General features: G+C 42.0%; 1 protein-coding gene across 1 annotated transcript in view; it reads right to left on the reverse strand.

Annotated features, from left to right (window-relative positions):
• The window catches only part of chrnb1 (cholinergic receptor, nicotinic, beta 1 (muscle)), a 28,326-nt gene that overhangs the window by 329 nt on the left and 979 nt on the right, over positions 1-27,018 (reverse strand). The window contains exons 2-10 of the mRNA XM_030076135.1: positions 24,653-24,786; positions 20,608-20,652; positions 19,705-19,814; positions 15,959-16,067; positions 15,693-15,837; positions 15,072-15,257; positions 12,910-13,133; positions 5,211-5,386; positions 75-222 (exon numbers count right to left, since the gene is read on the reverse strand). Of these exons, the coding sequence (XP_029931995.1) occupies positions 75-222; positions 5,211-5,386; positions 12,910-13,133; positions 15,072-15,257; positions 15,693-15,837; positions 15,959-16,067; positions 19,705-19,814; positions 20,608-20,652; positions 24,653-24,786 (1,277 nt within the window). The remainder of the gene's footprint in view (positions 1-74; positions 223-5,210; positions 5,387-12,909; positions 13,134-15,071; positions 15,258-15,692; positions 15,838-15,958; positions 16,068-19,704; positions 19,815-20,607; positions 20,653-24,652; positions 24,787-27,018) is intronic.

The following is a 27,018-nucleotide window of genomic DNA, read 5'->3' on the forward strand; positions in this document are numbered from 1 at the left end:
ATGAAAAAAAGGGACAAAGAGGGTGCAAATGAGAAACAAAACAGACAGATAGCATCACAGATAGACAGACTTACAGCTTCATAGTCCTTCTCAGCCTGCAGAGCCTCAGCAATGTATGTGATGGCCTCAATGGCTGACTTTAGCTCGTTGGGAAGGGACAGGTAGCTACTGGGACCATCAATGAACTTTCTCAGGTCTGTACACATTCCCTCCGGCTGGAACCTGCACACTCACAAATAATGCAAACACAAGCAAACACACACACACAAAGAAGGAGAGGTGAATTAATCACTGTAGGCAAATATTTGTAATGCACAAAAGACTCTGATATGACTAATAGATCTTGATTCGGGTGAAATGAGGGAGAGAGGATGTACAGTGCCAACATCCAGACTCAACAAACAGACACAACCCTGTGAAATGTGCAAGCACACACAGCTTAAGACTAATTAAAAGCTGTAAAACACCAACGTTTTTTTTTTTTTTTTTCTGAGTGAGGCTACACTGTCGTTTCCTCTCCTCCGTCATTCACAGAGGAATAAAGAGAAGGTCAGAGGAGCTCCCTGGGCTCCAGAGCAGCCTGGGAGTCACCGCTCTGCATCTGCTGACTGGGCTACCCTGACTGAGAAACCCTCAGCGTGTACATGTCTGTGTGTGTGAGTGTGTGTGTGAGTGTGTGTCTCATGTTTTTGTATGCACTGTTTACTCGTTGCCCCCAGTAACCAACTGACAGCCACTTTGGGGTGCCAGCAGATGGTAGGGCAAAGAGGGTGGAGATTTCTGTGGGTATATTGCTAACTCAAGTCTAACAGTTGCAGTTTGTTTTCAATTCATTCTGCACTATAATTACACCAAAGTGGCAGTTACAAAGGTCAAAAAAGGGAATTGTATCCCTAATGAAGTTGGACGAGTGATTTCAGTTCATCTTTAACTCATCAGCTTAAATCACATAATGGGCCTGCAATATAGAAGAATGTCCATCCCTGTCATTGCAGTACTAATTGACACTATTTGCCTGAAAGAAATGCTAGTACTGGGAGTCCTTCACTGAAATCTCTCTCACACATAGAACGTGATAAAATATAAAATGTGGCAGTCTGTGCCAGAGCAACAACTCCATTCCATTGCTTTTTTTTTATGGGACAGAACAGTTGAGAGACACAGGAAAAGGTGATGATGTGCAAAAAAAAAAAAAAAAAGTTCCCAGACCAAATCCAAACCGAGGAATTTGGAATTACATGGTATATGCCAAAGGCTATGTCCACATTACACTAGGTAAATTTAAAAATGCATCTTAGGCTACTTTCTCCCTTTAGGCCTTCCGTCTACACTAAGCCAGCATTTTCCAGCATTTTCAATAAGACTCAACAAAGTGCATATATCTAAAAATGCTGCTCTGGCTTTGTACAATAGTGCCGAGTGAGAAAATGATGCTTTTTGTAAACGCTGACGTAGGATTGTCATGGCTGTGGTCTAGTATTGAGTATGCATGGGCTGCGCACGTAGGTAGGCGCATGCCTGATAGGGAACCTGAAGTGCATCGGTGCACTTTAGTGTGGGCAGTGACCATTTGGAAAACAGGCTGTAGTAGTGTGGTGTAATGTGCATTTGCCCCCCTTACTGTGGAAATGGGCTTAGACAACCAAATCAGCGGGTCACCCCATGTTAGAGAATTTCCAGGTGATGAAGTCCTTCAAATTTGCAAAAATTCAAAGTTATTTCCCCCCGCCACTTGAGGCCGCCAGCTTTAACCTTTATTCACCAGGGAGAGATTTGTTGAGCTCCATGCTCTTTTCCAGCAACATCCTGTTTCGCGCTGCACATACATTCACACCTGAGAGGTGCCCAGTAAACCTCCACTGAGTAGCTCAGCTGGAACAGTTTGGGGTTAAGCTCCTTGCTCAAGGGCACCTGGACAATAGTTCCAGAGGAGCAGTGGAGCTTTACTCATTAACCTTCCCCACCCAGATTTTCCCCACTGGATTTCATTGTAAAGTGTGTCCTTCAGCAATGACGAATGGATTTCCATGGGCCGCTTCCTGCAGAGAGACTAAAGCTGTAAGACTCGTATAATTTAAAGTAGGAATGCAGCACAAGTCTCACTGCGGGACATCGCATCCCAAAAGCTTTCATGAGAAATGACGCCGTCTCTCACATAAATCATAATCTGAGACACATCACATTTCTGTGGCTCAGTCACTGATCACATATCTTACTCTTCCACCTGTTTCGATATCGGGTTCTTTCCACCATATGTTGACTTCCATCAGTAAGGATGTGAGTGCTATCTCCAACCCCGTCAAATACATCGCTTATATAATCTTTTTATTTAGACCATGTACTTACTCTGAATGCATAATAAATGCACTTTACAAGAGAGGAGTTGTTTGACATTTGAATGTATTAAGAGTCTTGAATGCAAAGGTCACAGAAGGTCTCCTAGAATCAGAGGGTGGTGAATGTTTCTTTGGTAATATGAATTCCCAAACCCATGTTCACTGCACATATCTGTACACAAACCTTTTTTTTTTTTTTTTTTGTCTTAGAAAGAACATAATTCAATTACCATTCAAGAGATTATCCATCTGACAGCTATGAGACACAGCTATGAGAACTTACTTGCAACTGTGAAAACATCTCATATTTTTCAGTGCACTATGGGTATTTGGCAGCAACATTTTTGAGCGGAACCTCCCTTTAATACAGAGTCCCTGATCCATCTATCCTTGCTTGCGTCCGTGACCTTGTCCGAAGTGATATAATCCCTGTCATGCCGAAATTATCCTCCTTGCAGAACAGCTGTGGTCTCATATTGCCATTTCTAAACAGCTGCTTTTTTTATGAAACACCTCAAATATTAAACACCTCTTTTGTTTATTTTCTTTGGAGGATTTAACGTCATAAAAGCGACGGGAAGATGAGGTGAGCTGCTTTTCCTGCAGCTCGCCACCTGAGGGCAGTGTGGCACCATGTGTCTTTGGACAGGAAGCCTACACTGTGGAGTGTAATCTGTCAGGCAGGGCTGACTGGAGAGCTGCTTGGTATTCAGTGCAGGAGCGGGGGCTTTACAATGCAGCGCTGCCACTGCTGCTGCTGCTCCAGTGAGTGTGGCGGGCGAAGGAGCTGTGACCTAAGAGGTAGGGGGAGAGAGAGAGAGAGAGAGAGAGACACAGAGAGAGGGGGAGGGGGAGAGGGAGAGAGACTTTTTGGCCCTTTGAACCCTTCCTCCTTTTTTTTTCTCCTTCTCTGCTCAAAGTATCACTTCATCAGCGAGAAGTAAATGACTATTCAGGGAGACTAATTCAACTAAAACTGGCTGCGTCTGGTGCCAAGACATGCACTAAACCCAATTAAGAAGGTTCGTAGATGTGTTAATGTATGCATCTGTGTGTGTGTGTGTGTGTGTGGCCTCATGAGAGATAGTGCTGCCTCATCGAATTCCTCTAATAGAGTCAACCCCCCCCCCTCCAACCCCTCCCCGTTCTTTCACCTAGACACACACCATCCCGTTCTAATGTGTCAGAGTCGATTTGTGCGGGTCATTATTATTTTAGCAACGATTCCTTGCTGCCTCCCGTCTTTCCCTCTAGACATATTTCAGTTCCCAAAGGAGGTGAGGGACACAGAGAGAGAGAGAAAGATGGAGACTGAGGGTATGGGCGACAGAGAGAGAGAGAGAGAGAGAGAGAAATAATACTTTTGGTGTATGGTATTGGAGCAGCAGGATAGCAGGCTAGTTGGGGATGCCATTGAGGAGTTGAGGCGACCCTGGTTCAGGACGTGCAGTTGCCGAAACTGCCAAATTCACTCGAGCAATGGCGTCTAATTCCCGTGTATACAGTACATGGACTACAGTTAGACCAATGACGATATTTTCGGGAATTACACAAAGTAAACTAAGAAAGGGATGGCGAGGACATCAAATCCAGATCACACATTGCCTAATGGATAGGCAAAAAAAAAACAAAAAAACAATGGGAACGGGATGGGATGGGAGTCATTCTTCTGTGACTGGGATGAGACAGGATTTTTTTTTTTTTTTTTAACAACTGGGAATGGTGGCAATCTGTAAAACTCTAAAATAACCTAAAATAATTTTAGAGAGTTTTAGTCTTCCATGGCCTAAATGCTGTTTAAGAGGCTTTTTCAGACAATTTTTCACCCAGAACAGAATACCATTCTGAGGAAAACACTCAATCCTTCAGATTTTTTGTACTTACTTGGAATGGAATTGGTCACCTTTCAAGATACTTCAAATGAAGCTAAACCTCAAACCAAAAACATTTCTGTGAATCCTGACCTCTCGTGGTGAAAAGAAGGGTGTCTGTTGCTTGGTGGCAGGAGATGTCACCACCTGTTGTACTCCATGGGTGGTGACATCACCTGCCACCAAAGACAAGGCTCTCTACTTTACAAAAACAGGATCTGTATTCCTATTAAACATGAACCATTGCAAGATATTAACGCATGGTGTGTATATGAAACAATGGGTCATGATTTATGAGGGTTTTGGACATACGGTGATACATATCTTTGCTATAGGTTCTCTGCCTGGCCATTTGAACATCTATTAAAACGTATATGCATTAATTACACATAGCCAAGTTCTCCAGTGTCAATAATTAAATATCATTACCTGCCAATCTAGAGTTTTATTTTCAAGCCAACAACAATTTTGTAAGAGCAGCTGTCACGTCTTATGGCAGATATGTCACTTGGCAACATTGCTCTTAATAAGCATGCGGTGCGTATGGGGTAAGGAGGTCAGCAGTGTTAACTGTCAGTAAAAACGCCTGTTGTGAAATCGATCAATGACAAACAGCTCATTCATGCATCATTTACTTGACCCGCGTGTCCTTGAAGAGCCAATTCAGAATCAGTTTTAGTAGCCAAGGAAGTTTGAACACATGAGGAAATTGAGTTGGTAGGTTGCTCGTCTGGGTCACATTGAACATAATAGATTTTTTTTCTGAAATGGGACACTATGGATGTCAATAATACAAAATCCGAACAAACCTAGAAGGAAGCTATGGATGAAAAGCTAGAGGATGGCTATAGAACCCAATAGTAGACTGAGACTAGAGACTATTGTGCGGAAGAAAAAAAAAAGTTCTTCACAGGTTGGAATTGTATGAATAGAGTCGCCGCTTACACACACTCATGCACACATACACAGAGACACACACATGGCCACTGACCCCTGGCCTCACCTGTTGGGTTTGGGGAAGAGGATGGAGGTGTTGGGTTTGCGGATGAAGTACTCATCGGCAGCTCGGCTGATAGTGACTATGTTTCTCTCCCGGCGGGGCACAGTCTCCAGGGACAGGGGGGTCTCCACTTTGGGCCGCAGCATGCCCAGGTAGGGAGGCAGCATGTGGATGAAGATCTGCGGAGAGGAAGGAAAAGAGGAGCAGACGTGTTACCTCCAGGATTCCCATTTCACCACTCGCTGTGGTTTACACTGCATTCAAGTCGCTTTGAATTTGCTGTAAATAAAGGAAGGTGATTAGAAATGGGACGCGTGGGGATTTCTTTAAGACTCCAACATCTTCTGCTTGGTGTCACTAATTACTCAAGTGTGTCAACACAGGTGATAAACATAGCAGGAAACCCCAAAATAAAAATGATCCGTTATATTAATGTCTAATTTATGTCACAACTGGTATGCTCCCATTTTTCAAATAGGACATGATCGCAGCTTGGGATTTGGGATAATTGTGATGTATTTGTTCTGCATTATCCCATTTAGGGTGAGGAAAAAGCTCAAATCTGCCAAGATCAGTGCTGAATAATGTAGGTGAGAAAAAAGAATGACTAACACTGCAGTCCCTCAAGAAGTACAGGCGAAGTGCCTTTAACCCTATAAAGCCATTTGTATCATATATGGCACACATTTTCAATTCTGTTTTTCATTTTCAGTTTAATCAATACTTGACCAAAATACTGTTATATACCTTTGGACACTTCCCCTGTTCACCCTGGACCATACCATTGGCACTTCAAGTACATATCATATATCATACACGAGAAAGGTAGTGTAATAACATATTTTTTGATTTTTTTTATATATATATATATATTTTGTTATAGGACTAAATAAAGGGTTCAATTTCAAAAAAATTGGAATTTTCTGCCAATTATTTCATAGTTCAGGCTTTATAGAGTTAAGCAATGTACCGAACCCCCAACTGCTGCAATGGATCCTCTCAACCTGGGATTTTACTGGCAAGGTATGAATCCATGTGAAACTGTAGAAAAGAGCACAGAGCTCAGCAAAACCCTCCCTGATAAATAAAACTTAAAGCTGCACTGGGCAGGTATGGTGGTGTGAGCAGGGGTGCTCTGGATAAATTAAGGTTCAAACTAATGATAATGATTTCAAAAAGAATCAGTGCTGGGGAGAACTGGACAGCAGTGGAGATGAGATGTGGTAGTTCGGGTTTGAAGGCAGAGGGGGAGACCGGAGGATGAATGTATAAAGGGGTAAAGAGGCAGGGAGTGAAGAGTAAAGGAGCGTGATGGGGTGCAGGGTGTAGGAAGATAGAAGAGGAGGAGGAGGAAATCAGCAGGACCTGGAATGAGAAAGAGAGATATACAGCACTCAGGGAGGGGAGGAGATCAGAATAATGAGGGAGGGAGTCCAGGTATGACGGTCACTCGTCGACCTTCATGGCTTAGGAAAGATGCTTCACTGCGATATGAGTCAGGGAATCTCTGTATTCTCAGTGTAATCTTCAAAAATCAGACTTTCCCTGCCAGTAAAGGAGCAGTAGAAGAAAAGAGTGACATTGACCCACTACTAACTGACTCATCTGTTATCTGTGTTTGGCAAACATTGATATGATTATACTTTTGACTTAACCTGCACAAGATAAATGCCGCATGTTGGCATGTCCAAATAGCAGCAAGAGCAAACGGTTTGAAAACCGTCCATCCAAATAAAAGTGCAGCTTTCTCCAGACAGAGCGCTCACTCACGGCTGTTTCCAAGACAGTTTTTATTTCACTTTGAAAGTGAAAGTGGCTCTTACCCATATGCCCATAGTGGTATTTTCTGCTCGATGTGAGTGTATTAGATCCTCCAAGTTTGATCCATCAGCTCCTTCCCTGTTGTGAGAGTGAGTGCTTCACTGGGAATGTTCTTCTCCAAAACGAATGAAGTGGATCAAGCAAAACAAATTTGAGTGGTGAAAATGTTTTTATTAGGGACAGATGTTTCACACTCTTTCCGGCCACCTTACTTCCAAACTGGCAGAACTACTTTCTTGTCCAGAGCTGCCACTGAATCACGCAGCAGTGCTATATCCCACCATCATTCAACTGAACCTGGAGTGTCAAAGGACAGCATATTGAAATGAGATGTAGATCCAGAAGCAGATACACTTTATTTTGGAGAAGAACATGCCCGGTCAGGCGAGTTTAGTAAATTAATACAAAGCAGAAAATACAACTATATGGGTAAGAGCCAAATCCATCTCTGTAAGTTTTGATATGTCGTTGCCTGTGTGGGGAAGATTTTCCATCACCAGAATTTTATTTGAGCAAATATATGGTGAATCCATGGGTCTCATTTCAGGGGTATGGGACACTCTTCTCTATTGCAGCCCCACATTGCGATTGAGGCTGATAAGACGGCTGGAGTTTTACATTTAAAATCTTGCCTGTAGGGTAGCTTCAGCTTACTGATTAATATTGCGATGACTGCTTGGTCTCGATAAAGGTTCAAGGAGCGCCTCTTTCCATGTTGGCCTCAGCGGGTGCTCTTTGGCTATCACAGTTTGTGCTTCATTTCAAAAGAGGCATACTGAAGAATTGAAATGCAGATAAAAAAAACAGCAATTCACTGCGTCAAACTTCATTCTTCATCAGTACCACAAACGCTGTTTCCCTCAGTAAATGGCCTTCTTATCTCCAAACTGAAGGGCCTTGGTATCCTTCTTTGGGAATAACACTCTTGTACTGACAGATAAAGTAATCCCTCATGCATAAAACAGTAAACCGAGTGTGAGGTACAGTGCCTTGATGCACAAGTATAACCAAGGTAAAGAGTTATATAATCTGCAATCATAGATATTTTCCTCAATGTTGCTCACCTTTCTACCCACAACTTACTCCATCTCTCTTTTCTCATTAGATTGGTGTGTCAGTGCTAACAAAAGAAACAGCATCCCCCATTTCCATGTGGCTGCATCTCAGTATTCTGCTGCTTCATTCTGACTTTTACATGTAAGATTAAGGACTACCAGATAGCAGTGGGGTTGATTGAGTTACAAATGCGGATTTTCTTCTTTGACAATGTTTAGATTGCAATGTGGACCCTGAATCAACACTTTGTCATTTACTTCCACGTCTCTGGTCTAGCATCATGGGATTCAAGCCTATCATCACTGAACAAAAAAACACAGAGATCCATACTGCACCTCCACACTTTAAATCAACTGGAAAAAAATCTGGCTTTAATAATTTAGCGGGTAAAGATGATCTAGGCCTGCAATAAATGCTTAAGGTAAATCTGACTGACAAGCTCATAATAATTGTTTTTGGAAGTATGATTCAGCTGTTTTCCAGTCTAGTGTCTTTAATAACGAAATGTAATCCAAAATCATTGTAATGACAGATTTCATATTGAATGGGCACCCAAGTATCGTGAATCATATCATACTGGCAGGTCCCTGATGATTCCCATTCCTACGACCAGGTCATTTAGATGGATATTGACCAACCAGTGCTGATTACCTTTAAAGTATTTTTCCCCTGGGTTTCATTGTTTTAGTGTCACATGGTCTAAAGTGTACTTTAGAATGCTTTTCAGGGGGAATACTGAATACTTGCCTTTTTTGGTATGGAAAGGATCAAATTTAAAAATACTGAATATCAGCTTCAATCCAAAAATTACTAGTATCAGGAAAATAAAAGTGGTTCTAGTGCTGCTTTTCGATCCCCTGAACCACTGCTTTAAAGTACTACACACTAATGTGAGATTCTTCATTTGACTGTCTCAAGTACACATACATGCAGCGCTACAATCGATATCTTTGGTGAAAGAGAGGAAAAAGCAGCAGAATTTAATAGTTCCCTGTCACTCCAATACCAAGCATTTCCATTCGATCCCATTAAATCATGCAAATTACCTGTGTATGGGCCTTTCTGAGGCGACTACTCAGCCTAACAGTGTGTCAGAACCGGGGGCCAGAGCACAGAGCTGCCGACCAGGCTTGTAATTAGCTCTAAATAATGTAAGGGCAGAGCCATTGATGGAGGTTAATGGTCTAACATGTCATTCAGGGCGCTGAGAACAGTGCAGACTTGCCTTACTAGACTTGCTTGAACCCTCCATCCCTAACTTTCCACCTTCCACTTCTTCAGAGTGAGATTTTTCTTCCAATATGCTTTGGTCCAACTGTCACAGAATCTCAAATTGCCCCCGGAAGGGAAAAAAAATCAAGTTCACAATTTACTACTTCTAGGGCACAAAATGATGTAGTGTTCACAGAAGACAGAACTCCTGCCTTAGTTTTAATTAAACTGACAGCGCATGATACATCTAGTTCCCTCATTACATTAATGCCCTAGTTTTTTTATTATTATGTGTGTGCAATTTCATCGTTTGTGAGAGCAAATTAATTAATGTGTGTTCACAAGTTAATAAAATGTGCAGACTTTTTTTTTTTTTTTTTTTTTTTTGAAGAATGACCTCCTGTGGCAAGTTTCACGTTGATTTCACACATTTGTCGCAATTAGTTGGATTTCTCTTTCCTACATTTATTAATTTAATGTAATTGGCCGGATAATTTGATGAAGATGCATTTGGCTGAATGAGGCTTTTGATAAGGTATAATGGATTGATTTGTTGATTTTTAAGTGAAAAACGTCCAGGGATTAGTCATCTTGGCATTATCTCCTGACAGTACTGCAATCTAAAGTGTTAGTATTAAGTGACAAACAGCTGCCAGCTGATACACTGAAAGCTAATGGGCTCAACCGCCTGCAGTATGCTGGACTGGAGGGTTGTTAAATGTATCAGCTTATCAACAATAAACTCCATACATTAACTCGTTATGTACTGTTATTTTGTAACTTTTCACTTTTATGTAAGTTTGTTTTGCACATAATATAGACAAAAGTATTGGGACACACAAACCACTGACTACTGAATACAGGTGTTTCATTCGGTCCCATTGCCACAAGTGTATAAAATCAAGCAGCTAGCCATGCAGTCTGCCTTTGCAAACATTTGTGGTCATTCTAAAAAGCTCTCTGAGTTCCAGTGTGGTGCTGTGATAGAAACGTAATAGGATGCCACCGATGCAACAAGTCAGCTGGTGAAGTTTCCTCCCTCCTAGATATTCCACCATCAGCTGGAAGTGGGATTATTGCAAAGTGGAAGCGTTTAGGAACCACAGCAACTCAGCCACCAGGGGGCAGCACCATGTAAAGTTACAGAGCGGGGTCGCCGAGCGCTGAGGTGCATAGTGCATAAAAGTGGCCAACGCTGTGCTCACTTAGTAACTGCAGAGCTCCAAACCTCCTCTGGCATTAACATCAGCACAAAAACTAAGCGCCGGGAGCTTCATGACATGGGTTTCCATGGCTGAGCAACCACATACAAGCCTCACATCACCGAGCACAATGCCAAGCATCGGATGGAGCGATGTAAAGCACGTCACCACTGGACTCTGGAGCGGTGGAAGTATGTTCTGAGGAGTGACCAATCACGCTTCTCTATCTGGCAGTCTGATGGACAAGTCTGCGTTTGGTGAACGCCAGGAGAATGTTCCCTGCCTGACTGCATTGCGCTAACTGTAGCGCAATGCAAAGTTTGCTGGAGGAGGGATAACGCTATGGGCTTGTTTTTCTGTGGTTGACCTTGGCCCGTTAGTTCCAGTGAAGGGAAATCTTAATGCTTCAGTTCACCAAGACATTTTGGACAATTCTCTGCTTCCAACTTTGTGGGAACAGTTTGAAGAGGGCCCTTCTCTGTCCCAGCATGACTGAGCCTCAGTACACAAAGCAGCTCCGTAAAGGCATGATTGGGTGAGTTTGGTGTGGAAGAACTTGACTGGCCCGTACAGAGCCCCGACCTCAACCCCATCCAACACCTTTGGGATCAACTAGAACAGAGATTGCAAGCCGGGCCCTCTGGTCCAACATCAGTGTCTGACCTCACAAATGCTCTTCTGGATGAACGGGCAAAAATTCCCACGGACACACTCCAACATCATGTAGAACAGCCTCCCCAGAGTGGAGGCTGTTCTAGCTGCAAAGGGACCAACTCCATATTAATGCCTATGGATTTAGAGTGGGAGGTCAGAAAAGTTCCTTCTATAAGGAGCATGTAGTGTAATGTGGAGGTGGCCCAATACTATTGTCCATATGGTGTATCATGCACTCAGAATAGCGAGTTGTGTGCTTCTGCTTTATAATTCCATTCAGAATGGCCATTGCCAGGTTCCAGACCATCATAAGGATTCATGAGTTTTCATCACTCCTGCTCTCCATTCCTCAGTCTCCCCTCGGCCTGGCTACCATCTCAGCACCATCCCTTGCTGAGTAAATGCTGAGATTGGCTCCTTTCCTAATGCAGAGTCTTATGGAGGGGGCGCCTGCAAGTCCGGATAAGTTGGACATCACTCACCATGCTTCTCTTTGATGCCAACAGCTTAGAAAATGAAGCATGCAGCTGCCACAGAGATTGCCTTTATCTTTGTGATAGCCACTATGCTGCAAAAGCTTCTGACAGCAGAATAGGGGCTTTCTCGTGCTCACGGCCAGTTCTGAAATATGACACAGCACAGTGACCACAGGGATGTACCGACTGAGCTATGGAGGCATAATAGCAGTTTACATGGGCCTTTAGACTGCATGAGACTGGACAGACAAAATTACTTTCTCATGAACCACAGCAACTTGGACTCCAGGGTTTAAGGCTTGACCATAAAAAGCAGCCTAGCACAGTGTGGAAAAATTGTAACAAATGATCAAATATACCAGTCTGTTATTGATTACAGAGTCAGAGAACCATGTCACAAACAAAAGAGATGGTTCAAACTCAATCAGTTACTCTACAAAACCAGGCTCATCATAGTTTGTATTTAGTTGATGTTTAGTTAATGTTTTATTGATGTTTTAATGATTTTTCAGATCTAATATAGTAATTTAAAATGTTTTACTCTTCAGCATTAGTATTAATTGTTAGCTTCAATTGATATGATTTACAATTTACAATTACTAACTTTCTTGTTTTCATTTTCACTTTTGCTGTGAACTTTCTGACCAGTGACATAACATCATTCAAGTTTCTTGCATGAGCTAAGATGGCTTTCTGTAAGTTGGAGATTTTCCTCACAAAAACGGCAATAATCATGTACCAGTGTGCCAAGAGTAGGTCTGAACGATAAGGCAAAAAATCATATTGTGATTAATTTTACAGATATTGTATTTGCGATATGATTCATGATTTTAGTAGGAATCTTGTTTTTTTTTTTGTTTTTTGTTTTTTTATCGTAACATTATATTGATATTTGCTACTTTATATACAATGTTTTGCCACACATTTTACATTCATCACAAAATTGTAGCTCCTGTGGTCTGGATATTGCACTTGGCCATATTGCAATTTCGATAATATTTCATTTAATTGTTCAGCTCGCTCACTGTCACCGTAACAGTTGCTGCTGCTTGAGTAGCTTTGGCGCTCTCATGCTCCAACATCTGGTTTGTTTGATTAAACTATTTGTCAGTGTCCAAACACACTTTTTGTGATTACCTTGATGCTATCGCACAAACATCCACACATGCATGGAAAGAGAAACTTAAATGTAAAATATGAAACAGTCTCTCTGCCCGGCAAGTGCAGCTTTAAGGGTGGAAATCTGCCTCTTGCCCAGCCTGGTCGAGGCACGGCCCTCACCTTGCGAACCCACATAGGCATCAGGTGGGTGTTTGGGGAGCGATGGTGCAGGTTGAGGACCACCACGCTGAGGATGACAGAGAAGGTGACCAGAATCATGGTGAACATGAGGTAGTTGACGATGATGGGGACGCCCAGCGAGGTCTCAGGTACTTTGTCAGCCAGCAGGAGGAGGAACACAGTGAGGGTGAGCAGCACATTGATGGAGAGACCCATCTTCTCTCCTGGAGGAGGGCAGGGAAAACACACACACACACACAAAACCAAGAATTATTATACTACATAATTGATGATGCGGGAAATATCCTAGGCAGCATTTACTCTTTGAGAAGATATAAAAACTACAGATGCTTTCAAAATTTCTAGTTTATGTTGCCTTGAGGTCTGAAATGAAAAGCGATTAAAGTTAGATCTTAGATTTTTGCTGTATTCATATTCAAATAAGAGTGAAAACATTTGATTTAAAGGAAAACCTCAACCCATTAAAAGAGTAATGAATGAGGATGAATTCAGGAGGGGGAAGAAACAGTTTGCTGGTGTTTTTCGGAAGGAAATAGTTCCCAGAGAAAATTTTTGACAGTTTGAATTCCAGAAACTCCCTGTGTGTGAAAAAGGCCCTGAAGGAGTGAGGAAATGTAAAAACTTGTATGAGTTTTTACAAGTTTTATAAGTTTTTATTTAGTTGTATGACCTACTTTTATTTTTTATTTGAAGGCATTTCAGCCAAAGGAAAAAAGACAATTGTGTGGAATGTTTACTTTGTGTTAAGAAGGGCAATAACTGTTACAAATCATTGTAGTTTTTAGCAGGACAAGGTCTACTGCTACTCTAGCTGAGTATGATCAAGTCTTTTAGCAGCAGCTGGCCCATGTAATTCACCAGTAATGACGCTAATGGAAAATTCATCTCCCATCCTAAGTGAAGCTGAGTGGTCTGTAGAGCAAGACCTCTCTGGTGTATTCACTGGTCACTTACAAACTCTGTGTGCCACAGAACTGTTACAATCTATATGTAATTAAGAAGGAAATTGATATGTTTTAGAGCAAAATACATTTTTTTTCAATGAATGAATACCAAAGCAGAGGGCATGTCCTCCACAGAAAAGTTTGTTTTGCTGCACTCTCAGTTCATGAAAGCTTTTGTATCTACTGCTCTCAACACCCAGTGCCTGGTAGGAATTTCCTGGGAAAAATCCTCTGGTGATGCATTTTATGTTTATTGTTTGCTTGGAATAAACACAAAAACTGGGCGCATGAGCGGAGACAGCCGCCGTGGCTGAGCAGACAAGGAAAAGATAAACTTCATCAACAGAAAGTCTAAGGAAGAGGGAGGGAAGTGCAGTGCAGAGCGTCGCCGCAATTATGACGAAATTGAGCGTTGTTGCTTTAATGGCCTTGGTTTGTCCTTTTCTCAAGGGACGAGGATGTGCATGTCTGCAGTTCTGTGCATGAGCTGAGACCTGGAGGGTTCCCACATTAGAGAGACACAGAAAGGAGAGAGGTGAAGAGAGCTTTACACACACACACACACACACACACACACCACCTAATGGGTATAGGCTATAGGATTTCTGTGCCCTTGTGTTGTGAGCTCAGATGAGTCATTACACACAGCCATGCAGTGTTTGACTGAAGGGAACAGCAGGGTCTTACAAGGCACCATGTCTAACGTTGGACTCATGATTCCAGATCAGATCAGACAGTTGTATGTGTCATTTTTATGGTGCTGTATGCATGCGTTTTTTTTTGTAACAGCCCTACCCCCAGGAAATTCAAAATTTGGAAAATGTCACCTTTTTGATTGTTTTATTGGTTTTAAATAGTCCATTGTCTATTGTCTAGATTTATAGATTATTCAGTATGGTCAAATTCTATGGTCATTATATTACATGGTCAAATTCTGAAATCAGTCGCTTTGGACTTTTTCGGATAAACATTTGCCTGTAACAAATGGCTCATTTGGCTAGCATGGAAATAAAACATATGGCTCACAGACAGTCTGAAAGTTTGTGTTGGATGGAAATCTGTGAGCGGGGGATGTGTGTGTATTCCGCTCACATAGATTTCTGTCCAGCTACGGAGATACAGTGTATCTCTTAGATGCCCTCCCTAAATCCAAAACAGCCACACGTTGGACCATGTGTCACTGGGCACAGCCGGTACCTGCGTCCGGAGGCAGGTAGAAGTTAAAGATGGCGATGATGGTGATGAGGATGCAGGGGATGATGATGTTGAAGACGTAGTACAGAGGCTTCCTCTCTATGATCAGGTAGAAGGTCATGTCCTCATACAGGTCGTCGTTCATGTTCTTTCTGCTCGGCTTGTGTCTGATGTACCATTCTCCGCTCTCTGGGGAGACATTGGCATTTCCGACATTTAGCAAATCCACCTCACCCAGAACCACGTGCCTCACTGTTTTCCTGACAGCAAAAGTAATCAGTGGTGTCGAAACACAGTTGTGTAAAAGAAAATACCTTTGTCCCTGGAATGTTCAAGCATCAAACAAAGCAAGACAGAAGTAACTCTTGGGTAACTCATACTTCTTTTCACCACTAGAGGTCAGGCTTCAGAAATTTGGGTTTGAGGTTTTGTTATTCTTCAAACGTGTACCATGCAAAATTTCTAAGGGCTGATTGAAATGAACTTTTAAATATATATGTCATTGTTCAGTGAGTTGGGTCATTGATGAGAACCAGTTGATCTCAGTCCATCAAATTTCAGGATTATTCCATGTTATTTTGGCCAGTTGAGTCTACACAGTACTCAGCTTGGCCAAATCCTCACCACTGAAGGCTTCGTCCAGTTGGATCTCCCGAATCTCGTTGCCTCTGGAGTCCAACGCGTACTGCAGGTCGATCTCAGTGGAGTCGTAGGTGTAGGAGCGGAACTGCATGGTGCAGTTCTGCCAGTCGAACGGGAAGTAGGTCACCTAGACAAATTAATGGCGATGTGGAAGGAGAGGAAGGTGAAGAGGAGAAGGACGAACAGAAAGAGAAAGACTATAGGAGACTGTTCAGTATGTGTGTTTGTGTGTGTGTGTGTGTGTTCACCTTGACCCCACAGGAGCTGCAGTAGAGGGCAGGAGGGGTCCAGGTCACTCTGCCATCGCTGTAGGCCTGGACATGAACATGGAGGGCCACGTGAAACACTCCATCATTACTACAGAGACAGAGAAACTGAGGTCAAGCGATATCATTACACATTCTAATTCATTCAGCTCTGTTCCTAATTTCTGGTTGGCTAAATATAATTCAAAACCTCCATAAAGCATCAGATTTGCACACACCTTTGACCGCACAGAGAGGCATAATGTAATGTTGCTTGGCACAAAGAATGTCGGTGAATCAACTAGTACTGTTTTCTTGAACACTGATCTTTCAAAGTTTAGCGCTCAGCTCTCAGACCCTTTTCACTGCAGCCTTTTTGACGTGGCATGGCAGGCATGTTGCTGGAAGGCCAGGTTCCCACCTGTTGGCTCCATCCGGTGCCTACCGGAGGAACTGCATGCGGTAGAAATGCCAACATGGGCCACGCAGCTACACCTGCCACTCTCACTGCCTTTACACTGAGCTGGCTCTTGATGATACTAGCATCTTGTCTAGTGCTTTTTTCCCCGTCTTCCATATGCTGGTAGCCAGGTGGTCGAAATCCATTAATTATCAATCAAACAAGTTTATTTGCCACGTGTAATCATATAAGGCACAATCACAGTGACATGGATGAATGGTACTTGAGTAAGCAGGCGAGTTTTCCACCATACTGCAAATATAGTGTATTGTTTGACTACTATGTCTCAGGTGGCATCCCGGTGCTTCAGCTAACTAAGGCACATAATTGCAACATCCTAAGTCTAAATCTGGCCTGTTTCTCTCTCTCTCTCCCATCCTCTCCGTTTCTCTCTAGTATAGTCTGCCTAATAAAGCAGAAATCCAACAATAAAAATAACCTCATCTCCTGTGTCACGATTACAGCACAACCACACTGTTTTTACCATCCCATCACCCGTTCTACACCGACATTTGACGGGCTACACTCCCATAGTAGGGGAGCCCCTAAAATCACCCTTGTTAGTGCGGATGAAGCAGACAAAACTTGACAAATTTCACAGTACACCAGCGAACAAGAGCCCCACGCGCCTTATGAGCACAGCATTAATGTCAAATAGAAACGCAGTTGTCGTGGCCATTAAGCTCATAATACAATACACAACAAAGACATCAAGTCAATTAGACACACAGATTTAGCAGACTGTCAGGGTGCAGCGGATGGGTTTATGGCTCTGGCAAATTTAATGGGGAAAAGCTCACGTCCTTAAAGCTGGCCCTCCTAAAGTACTGTCCCTGTGAAGGAGCTGGGAGAGGGAAAATGACCAACATTGATCACGGCATACAGGGAGGCGTGCACGCTTTTGCATTTGTGTTTATGTGTGTGTGCGTGTGTGTGTGTGTGTGTGTGTGTGTGTGATGTTCCAAGCGAGTGCCTCCCTGGCTGAAGTAGCTGAGTGGTGCCATCAGCTCTGTTATTGGGGAGCCATGCTGCTTAATTGCCTATAAAGCGTTGATGAATGGAACAGGGGGGATATTTACAGTGGAGTTAATGGGAGGCTATACAATGAGCGACGCAAGATTGTGTGTGTTGTGTGTGTGTGTGTGTGTGTGTGTGTGTGTTGTGACGGATAGAGGGTGCACTAACGCCGTTAAAAAAAAAAAAAAAGATGGCACTTGAAAACTGCATTCACCTGCTCACTTGCGGTGAATGATAGTGGCCTAAAGCTGAGGCCATAAACGCAGCCGCCAAGTACCCAAACTTTCCATTTTCATGCTGTGATACAGTATTGCACAAGGACCATACCATACCTGCATTAGGTCTATAATGGTTATTGTGGAATATCAACACCCTGAGGCTCTCCACTGGAATACTGAACAGCTGTGATACGGTTTAAGAGCCTTAATACACAGTTATGAGGCTAATTCAACTTCCACACCTTTGGCTGTCTCAATTTCCAGCAGAGCCCAAATGAGTAGTAAATGAAAACTTCTGACAACATCACGCTGCAGAAATGTGTTGTTTATGATGGAGCTGCGATGTAAAAGTTCCTCCACTCAAACGTAAAATAAGCAGGGAATTAATTTTCTCCAACTAAAGTCTGTTGCTGCAAATGTTTTACCTTAATTATTTCTGAATGATATACTTATTATCATATAGTCAGGTATACTAAATTTCTTTTGGGCCATAAGTAATATTTTGGAAATAAACTTGGACAACATTCCATGCTGTTCTCGGTTACCTGGCTCATAAGAATTGTAATTTGCCAGCCCCCAAAACATTTAACCCCATTTCTGTAAATTTGCTCACAGCGCCATTTTTGGTTCCTGGTTTGAGATCCAAAACCTTACTGGGCAAAGTGGAGCCAATACAATTTAAACGTGCTTGAATCTGTCATATCGGTGATTCACAATAATTTAAGCCCCAAAGGAATTTCAGGAACTGGCAAGCGAGGCGGCTGTTTGGTAATGAAAACATCTCACATTTTGGACCCTATACGTCTGTTAAAACCCCTTCAGGCCAGGCTAGAGTCACTATCTTTGGAAAATTAGAACTTGCAGTTATTTATCAATGGCTCAGAATAATATAACTGACAGCTCTCCGGACTGGAACACATTGTGGTTGCTATCAATCGTATCTCTGTCCAGCTGTTTGTGTAATTTCAGTGAACTGTGTTAATATACAGTACATCATTCTATTCTATGTGTAACAGGGTAAGAAGTGACGCATTCCCCTAATGTTTTCCCTTAACTTGTGAATATGAAGCTTCACAAGTACAGCTTTGTGCCCTATTCTTCTATTTCTGAAATCCTCGAACTCTTAAAAACATTGGAACTGATTAGGAAACAGTGTACAGAGACAAGCTGTTTGCACTAAACAGTGTGGTTTTAGCTATTTGAGGTGTTAGCCGGTTTTGTTTTCTTGGGGGTGTGAACACACCAACTGTTTTTCCAACTGGCAAACGAGGCGCTTAAAAAGAACTGAACCCTTTTAGAAGCTGAAAACAGCTGAAGGCTTTTTTTTTTTTTCAAAAAAGCATTTTTTGCCATTTTTTATCCACCAGCCATCACCACGAAGAATGTCAGAAAAGAGACAACATGTTATTAAATATGTCGAGGTATATGAAAAAAATAAAAATATACAAATAAATAACTCAGGTGAGGACAGAAAGAGGTGTAAAAAAATCTGTTAAGGTATAACACAAACCAGCGGAAAAATAAATAAATTGGTAACAATTTACAGCAAGGTTACACTAATTAAGAGAAGTGAATGGAGTAATATGAGTAATAATGAGTATAATGAGTATAATATGAGTAATATTAACAGGTAATTAACAGTTAATTAACAGTTAACAAATGTATCTAGTAAATACTTACTAATGGTGTTCATGTCGTGTTCATTGAGTAATTCATACATTATTTAATAGTTAATAAGGATACTATTGACATCCGTTAATATGACAATAAGCATTAACTAACAGCTAATTAATACAATAATAAGCAAATAACTTGGTTGATAAAGATGTTAACCAGTGTTAAGAATAATTATTGTTAATTAACATCTTTCATGAAATTCGTAGCTTAGCCATTTCATTAAGAGACAACTGTTTTTATTAATGTTTATGATGTAGAAATTAATAGTAAATTGAAGCGTGGGAAAAAAAAATGTAGCAGTGCATCTAATGGGGCCTCCCCTCAACTTTTTGGTGCTCATTAATTAATGCCAATGTGAGTGCAGCGCTGGTGCTTACTTATTGATGAGGACAATGTCTGGCAGCCAAACCTTCCCAGAGGGTATACGCAACACCTTAATCCCATCGTGCTCCTTGGGTTTCCATGACAACCGATGGTCCGTCCACTCCTGTTAAAACAGAAGTTACAAGGCTCACCGTGTGTTTCTACGTGTAGGGGTGGGGCTGTCTGCCGCTGTGTGTGAATTACTCTGTGATCAGTTCACTGTGAACTGCACAGAGCAAAGCACAGTAACACACACGAATCAGAGAGGAAAAAGCAAAAAGCACCGAGTGAAATCAAGTGGGAGACAACAGAGACAACACAAGTGGAGAAAATTACTAATGTAACCAGTTTGTCAATTTATTTCACATTTTCCCCACCGCTGTCATTAGTTACCGCGGGGACGATTTCCCTGTGCATTTGTCCATGCATAATGTCAACAGCATTTGCATAATTTTTCATTTTGCATAAACTGTGTGGCATCATCATTACAAGTGTTCTCACTTGGCGAGTAATTTGTGTGGCGTATTGGTATTTCTGCTTTATGTGAGCTTAAATGGTAGAGAGAAAGGCTCTCGTGTTAATAAATGTACAGTATTTTCACTGGAGCTTGAGTCACAGTTGAGTTGATTAAGATGATGTGAAATGGAAACACACTGACTTACACTGTGTTAACATGGACAGTGTGTATTGTGACACTATCTGGTATTGTATAGCCTATGTTCATGCGCATGCTGTGATCCGTCAAATGAATGACGGATCATTCCTTTGACTTTATGACCAAAGTTCCATTTTTCCAAACAATTCCAAGTTGCAACAGCACAGCAGCCAGCATGCAGTTAAAAAAATAATTAAAAAAAAAAAAAAAGTGCTACAATGGCTACATCTGTTCGGTGGAAGTGACACACAAACAGACTTACCAGATTCATCACAACGACCGTGCTCATTTCTTCATTTTTCATATTCTAAAGAGGGAAGAACATTTGGAAATTCAGCTCACAACACCTGGGTAATGCATTCCCCAAATGGCACATTCCGCTCCAATTTCCCCAATTTTATCCTCTGAATGATATTACTCAGTCCTCGGTGATTTTACTTCAAGGAGCGCAATCTCAGCAATCTGAGCCACATTAGAGTGATTACAAGCAGATTAGAGTGGAAGGAAACATTTTTCATCAGGATTCTTGAAGGAGCCGGTGCAGATTCGCTGTGAAAAGTAGCACAGCTTGTCGGAGGCACCTACATGTGCTAACTATGTTTTGCCATAATCACTTGATTTTAGCTTCATTTATCTATTAGAAGCACAGGGTGCAGGGTTATGTGGACCAATAACTGCATCTGTTGACAGACACATGCAAACTGCACTCTCTGCTTGCTTCTCCTCATATCAGAGCCGTTGACCTTCTGATCTGTGCTGAGGCAGCTATCACTCATCTAATGAACTCAGTATACACATGAACTGCAAAATAAAGTCTGCACAAGACCACCATTCACCACTCTTTACTTAATTTTAATTGTGCAAAGATGACATAGCAGCCTCCGTCAGTCACTAATCAATTTGATGTCATCTTGAATGGCTTTAAATGTTTACATTCTGCACAATTCTGCACATATACCAAATACAGCACAGCAGGTTATTATTGTAAATGCAAGAACTATAGCCTTCACTTCTGTGTGTCATAGTGTAAATTCATGATTCAGTACAAATCACAAATATCACAAAATGTCCAGGATATTTTCATGCCTTTTTGCAATTACTATTTCTTTGGATTTTACACACCTTGTGACACGCATGGAAGAAAAAAAGTATAAAACAACATAACCACCCATATAGGTTACACATACATATGCACCCACATGTGCTAGCACATAAACCTACATACACATATAAATCAAATACAAGAGGTGTTAACTGTGCTGACTAAAAAGAACAGAGTTATCCCAATAAGAAAATTAATTCTTTTGTTAATCTGGGTTTACGTTATTTTATAAATTAATTCATGGCCGCTTATCACACCCATTTAAACCATCGTCTTTTGCATGTTGTCTCTTCATTTCTAACTCTCTCCTTATTCTCTCCATTTCAGAGATTTCCTGTATCTTTACCTTCCAGTTTTGAACTGATGGTCTTAAAGCATAAGGGTATACACTGATTCCTTGTGTTCTGAGTATCATGTGTTGTTGTTGGTCTGTTTGCTGCCTTCACTCTGGTGGTGCTTTTCCAAGATAATATTTATACCCGATATGACTGAATGCCAAAATGATTTTAAAAGAAAACAGAAAACTAAAATGTGACCATTTTAGCATTTAGCCCCATTGACTGCCATATATCTCCCTTTTTAGCAATTGCTTAGCACTGCCCCCGATGGCCAAAAGCCTGTATTGCACTCTTTTTTACCCAGTCAGAGCAGTAAATGTCTGTGGTTCGGCTTTCTCTCTGTATAGAAACTTTTAAAACTTAAAACTTTTCTCCGAATTCTATGATAATAATCTCATTAATACACAAAAAAGGGACATTTTTTGCATCAGATTTCCATACACAGAGAGATAAGTATGGAAAAAAACATACCAGACCCTGCCTCCACTTTTTGATAGCAGTTTCAAACTGCCAGATAACTACAGACCCTCAGCGGTGTGACATCACACCAGGGAACAAAACTCTTTCTGGCAGCATGACGCCTGTTCAGATCAGAGTGTTTGCATGTGCAAGTGACTGTTGTGATTGGGCCTAGCTCCCTGAGCGAGGCCTGCTATTTAAAACGCTGGGAGGAATGTCAGGGAGACAGCTGGGAGAGGAACAAGGAGGGGGGGTGAGAGTGAGAGAGGCTGACCATTTATCCCCCCCCTCCCTCTCTCACACACACATGCACACACACATCTAACTCATCACTGACCTATTGCTTACTCATACGTCCTAAAACTGTTTGAAGTCGTTCCCGTCAGTATGTTACAATGTGCTTTAGCACTGTGTTAATAATAAAACTGCAGTCAGCCAGCCAGGTGGTTCTGGACAGAGGGGGGCCGGAGCATCCAAGTGGGTCAGTTTTCAAAATCGCTCCACCTCAGATCTTAAAGATCCTGCATGATGTCCTCTCAATTGTGAGCCTGACCTTGATTGGACCTGGGGCTATCAGCAGCAAGCCTGGATGTGTGTGTGTGTGTGTGTGTGTTCATCCGTGCATTTGTGTGTGCATACATGTGACAATGCAACGCCTGCATGTGCATACGGCTGTTATGCCACAGTGGAGAAGAGCCAAGGTAAAATAAGAAACAGGAAGCTATAAGATACTTGATGACCTGGTGAGTGTGTGAGGACAAAAAGAGGAGAGGGCATGGAACCAGTTAATGCTGTCAACTCTTCCGACCATAAACAGGCGGTGATACAGCACATGCCACCAGACCTGTTCCCAGACATGGATTAACTGAGCCCTCTGCTTTCTGGAATACACACCATGATTCAAGGAACCGAGGTCAAAATGACATATGATGGAATTTTTGTGCAAATACGAAACCACCAAGAACTGTAAATGTCCCAGTTGTGAGAATCATTTGTGAAACAGAAAGACTAAAAAAATGGCATATTTAATTTAATTTAATTTAATTCTACTCAAAAACCTGCATAGAGAATTCTTTTTCAAGTAGTCTGCAATGATGTTTCATCGCTCGCAGATAGAGAAGGGTGAGATGTCACCTCCATGACTGACTGACCTGAAGTTGCCTCTCACTACCCCTCAGCACCACGGAAAAATAAAGTGCAATTGAATGGCTGTGTGTGTCCGATGCAAAACTCTGATTAAGTCAGAGCTGTGGTCACGTGGTCAAGTCACCTTTCATTTCAGCACTTGTTTATGTTTAGTAGGACGTAGTGGAATAATTTGCTGTTCGGTAGAGGCTCTGTATTGCAGCTTTTCAATGGAGCTGTAGCTTTATAAATTTTGATACATGTTTCAGCACAGTGTTTAACTTGTAAACGTTTTTTTTTTTTTTTTTTTCTGGCCAGACTAAATCCACGTGAAAATGGCAAGCCTTAACAGAGGAAGCATAGTGCTCCTGACACTAATCAAGCTAGTGTAATCTAATCACAGCAGCTATTTAGTCATGAAATAGCAGGGTAAACAAAGATGTTTACTAGTGACATTAATTAAGGCTCTGCTGCATTTAGGCATAAGGCCCTGTTGAGTTGTTCATACTGGCTCACTGGAAAGGTTCTGCTATACTTACATGGGATGGAGCCTTAAATAATCCAATTAGGAATGTCAAAATAGCTTTTTATTTAATAGTTTTATCTAAGATCTATCCTAAAAAAAAAAATAAATAAATAATAATTTTCATTCATACCTTGATTGACAGTTTTGTTCCTTCTGGATTACAAAACACTGTAGTGCCTCAAACAGCAGGTAAAATATTTTTGAAATGTTGATGATGGAGCTGATGGAGCTGTGCTAGGCTCTGAGGTAGAGATTTGAGATTTGCACATTTAAAAGTTTGTCAAAGCTGTTCTCCAAGTTGATTTTTTGTTTCATTCTGTTGATTTTTTTTTTTTTTTTGATTCATTAAACTTGGAGATGCCGAGATGCTAGGATGGATTTTTTTTTTTTTTTTTTTTTTTTTTTTTTTAATTAAGGTGGAATTAACAGAGCCCTGATTTAAGCCTAGCCTTTGTTACTGGAATTGATCTCCATCAGCATCTTACTTTTACTCAGTGTCATCTGTGTTACTAAGTGTGTTATTATCGAAATGAAAGGTGAGATTTTTCCATACCAAAGCAGGTTAGCATGTGCACTCCTGTAGGTTTTTAGTTGCTGTGAGCTCCTCACCTGCAGACATTCCCCCGCTCCCTCTGCTAGCTTTAAATTATCAGAGAATAATCTCCAAAAATGCATTTTCATTTTCTTTGTCTTTCTTTTTCTCTGTGTGTGCATGCATGTATGCATATCTATGTGTATTGTGTGTGTTGTTCCTCACCAGTCCAACAAAGGAGGACAGGATCATACCCACACGGACCACCACCCTTTCTTCAGGCTTGGCCGCCGGGCGAACTTTGAGGTTGTAGTTGGTGAAGAGCGCCTTCATCAGAGCCTGCTCTGCCTCTGCAGCACCTGAGGGTGACAGAGAGCACGTGAAACAGCTTCTGTCATACAGCAGATACAGAAATAGCTGCATTATGTTGTATACTAAGGTGTCTCCCTTGCAAATCTAGCACTTCCAAACTGCTAGAAATTTGACCATACACCTCACCCTGAACCAGCTGATGACAACAGTGTGGTTGCTACTGTTGTGAATATATAAAAGCATCCCATTATGTCCCGTTATAACCTGGAAATATATCAGTATTGCATTCGTATTGTGCTATATGTATACTGTCTGGAATTTTGAATATCATAATAAGGTGCCATGGCATGAGTGGTGTCTTTTCTGGGTTTTAGAGGCTGCATCACAGCAAAGGGACACAATATTCAGAGCTTATTCGTCTGTTTTGCTGTGCTCTTATTCACTTCTACCTGCTTGGTAGAGGTGAAGCCACATTATCCACATTACTGAGTGATTCTGAAAACACCAGCAGCCATCCCAACAGCTCAATTTTCAATAGTTCTATGTTGTGTCATTTTATTTTGTCCATGTTGCCCAGCCTTAGTTATCATCGAGCTCCCTTAAACAGGTGCCTGGTAGTGCCTGTGTACATTCCATTAAAGTTCAAGAGCCGCCAGACTGCTGTAGGCCCAGCAGCGGCTTTGAAAATGTCTCATGCCGTCCCTGCAAGGTTGTGAACCTGCCAAGGCCGGAAACACCGGCGTTCCGGGGCATTTTCATGCAGAACTCCTCTTTTTTTCTCCGCCCGTCTCCCTTCCCATGTTGGAGGCTCGGAAGCATTTATAATCTGCAGCTCTGGTGACGTGGCATTCATCACGTCTGGCGTAGCGGTGGCCCCTGCAGCATCAGAGCTGACAGGAATAAATGACAACGATCACCCGGCGCGGCACCTCCATTAGCTAGGCAGAGGGACGCACGGTGGCCGACGGGAGGGGGCGGGAGGTGGGTGTGGAAGCCGAGCGTTTAGCCTTTTTTCCTCTCTCTGCTGTTTAGATGGCTTGGTAAATGCCATGGCTGACTATTGTGGGAGGGAGACCAATAAAATCAGACAAGGTGAGATCACTCCGAGGGCAAGCAGGAACGATTTGAGAGCGCACAGCGCGGCAAATGAGAAAAAATGGAGAAATTAAAGAGGAAAAGTCAAGCGGTCATTTTCCCTTCTCCTCTGTTACTCAAAACATGGAGAGAAGTGAGGAATATTCAGGCCCTCTGGCGAAAACTGAATATGCCTCCATCTCCTTTCCCACATTTTACCTTCCTCAGACTATTTTCCAATCGTTCCCCACAACATAATGTTGTAAAAACCGGGTGAAGGTTGCTTTCACGCATTGCCAGTGGCTGCACACTTGCTTAGCAGCGACAGAAAGACATTTTAAAGTTCAGCTGTGCAGCAATAAGCTCCAGTGTCAACCGCTACATTCTTGGGGTGGTTTGATTGAATTGTTTATTGTGCTCAGTGTCAGTTAGCAAATCTGCGGCGTAAAAACACGAAAGCTGTTTGCCACAGTGCCGCTTTGATGGCATATGGCCTCAAACTGACAAATATGTCTCTCAGCAGGATATTTATCTGTGATTAGTCTCCTCTGACTGAGCACCAGATGTTAGGTTAATGGCGGATCCGTAAAAGGAGACTTGAACATGGGCCACACTGTCTTTTATGCACGGCCTCTGTCTTGCGTTTGGCTCCATATCGGCCCTTTCCTGCTTCCTCGGAACGTCCCTCCCTCCCTCCATAAACAACCCAGTCGCCACAATAAACTGCTGCCATTTCATGCTCCTGCAAACCACCAAATATGCTCCAATGTCAACATTTCTGAACCAAAAATATGATGCATATCAACTCTCAGACTGATAGCCAACAGTTTGGGGCCTGTGTTGCAACACTGCTTGGTTAAGCTTAGGAAAAGGTTTGTCATCATAGTTGACGTTAAGAAACATTAACTCACATTTTCCAGTATTTGCTGGCTGATGTTTGCTCAAAGCCTTATTTTGCTCACTTTATACTACGTTATGAAACATGACATTTCAACCCATTTCAACATTTTTTTGCCTGGCGACTGTGCTTCCATACCTGTAGTTATCATTTGTGCCCAGTTATTGCTTTCCCGTGCCGTCATCCATAATGTATGTCAACCTCAGCACATTTAAACCCTTGGCAGTTCATTTGCCATGCACCGGCTCCTCATTGCTCCATCTATGAGGCTGTGGTTTTAACTCGGACAAATACAGTAGATTTGCAA

The sequence above is a fragment of the Myripristis murdjan genome, chromosome 18 (genome assembly GCF_902150065.1).
Source record: "Myripristis murdjan chromosome 18, fMyrMur1.1, whole genome shotgun sequence".
Taxonomy (NCBI): Eukaryota; Metazoa; Chordata; class Actinopteri; order Holocentriformes; family Holocentridae; genus Myripristis; species Myripristis murdjan.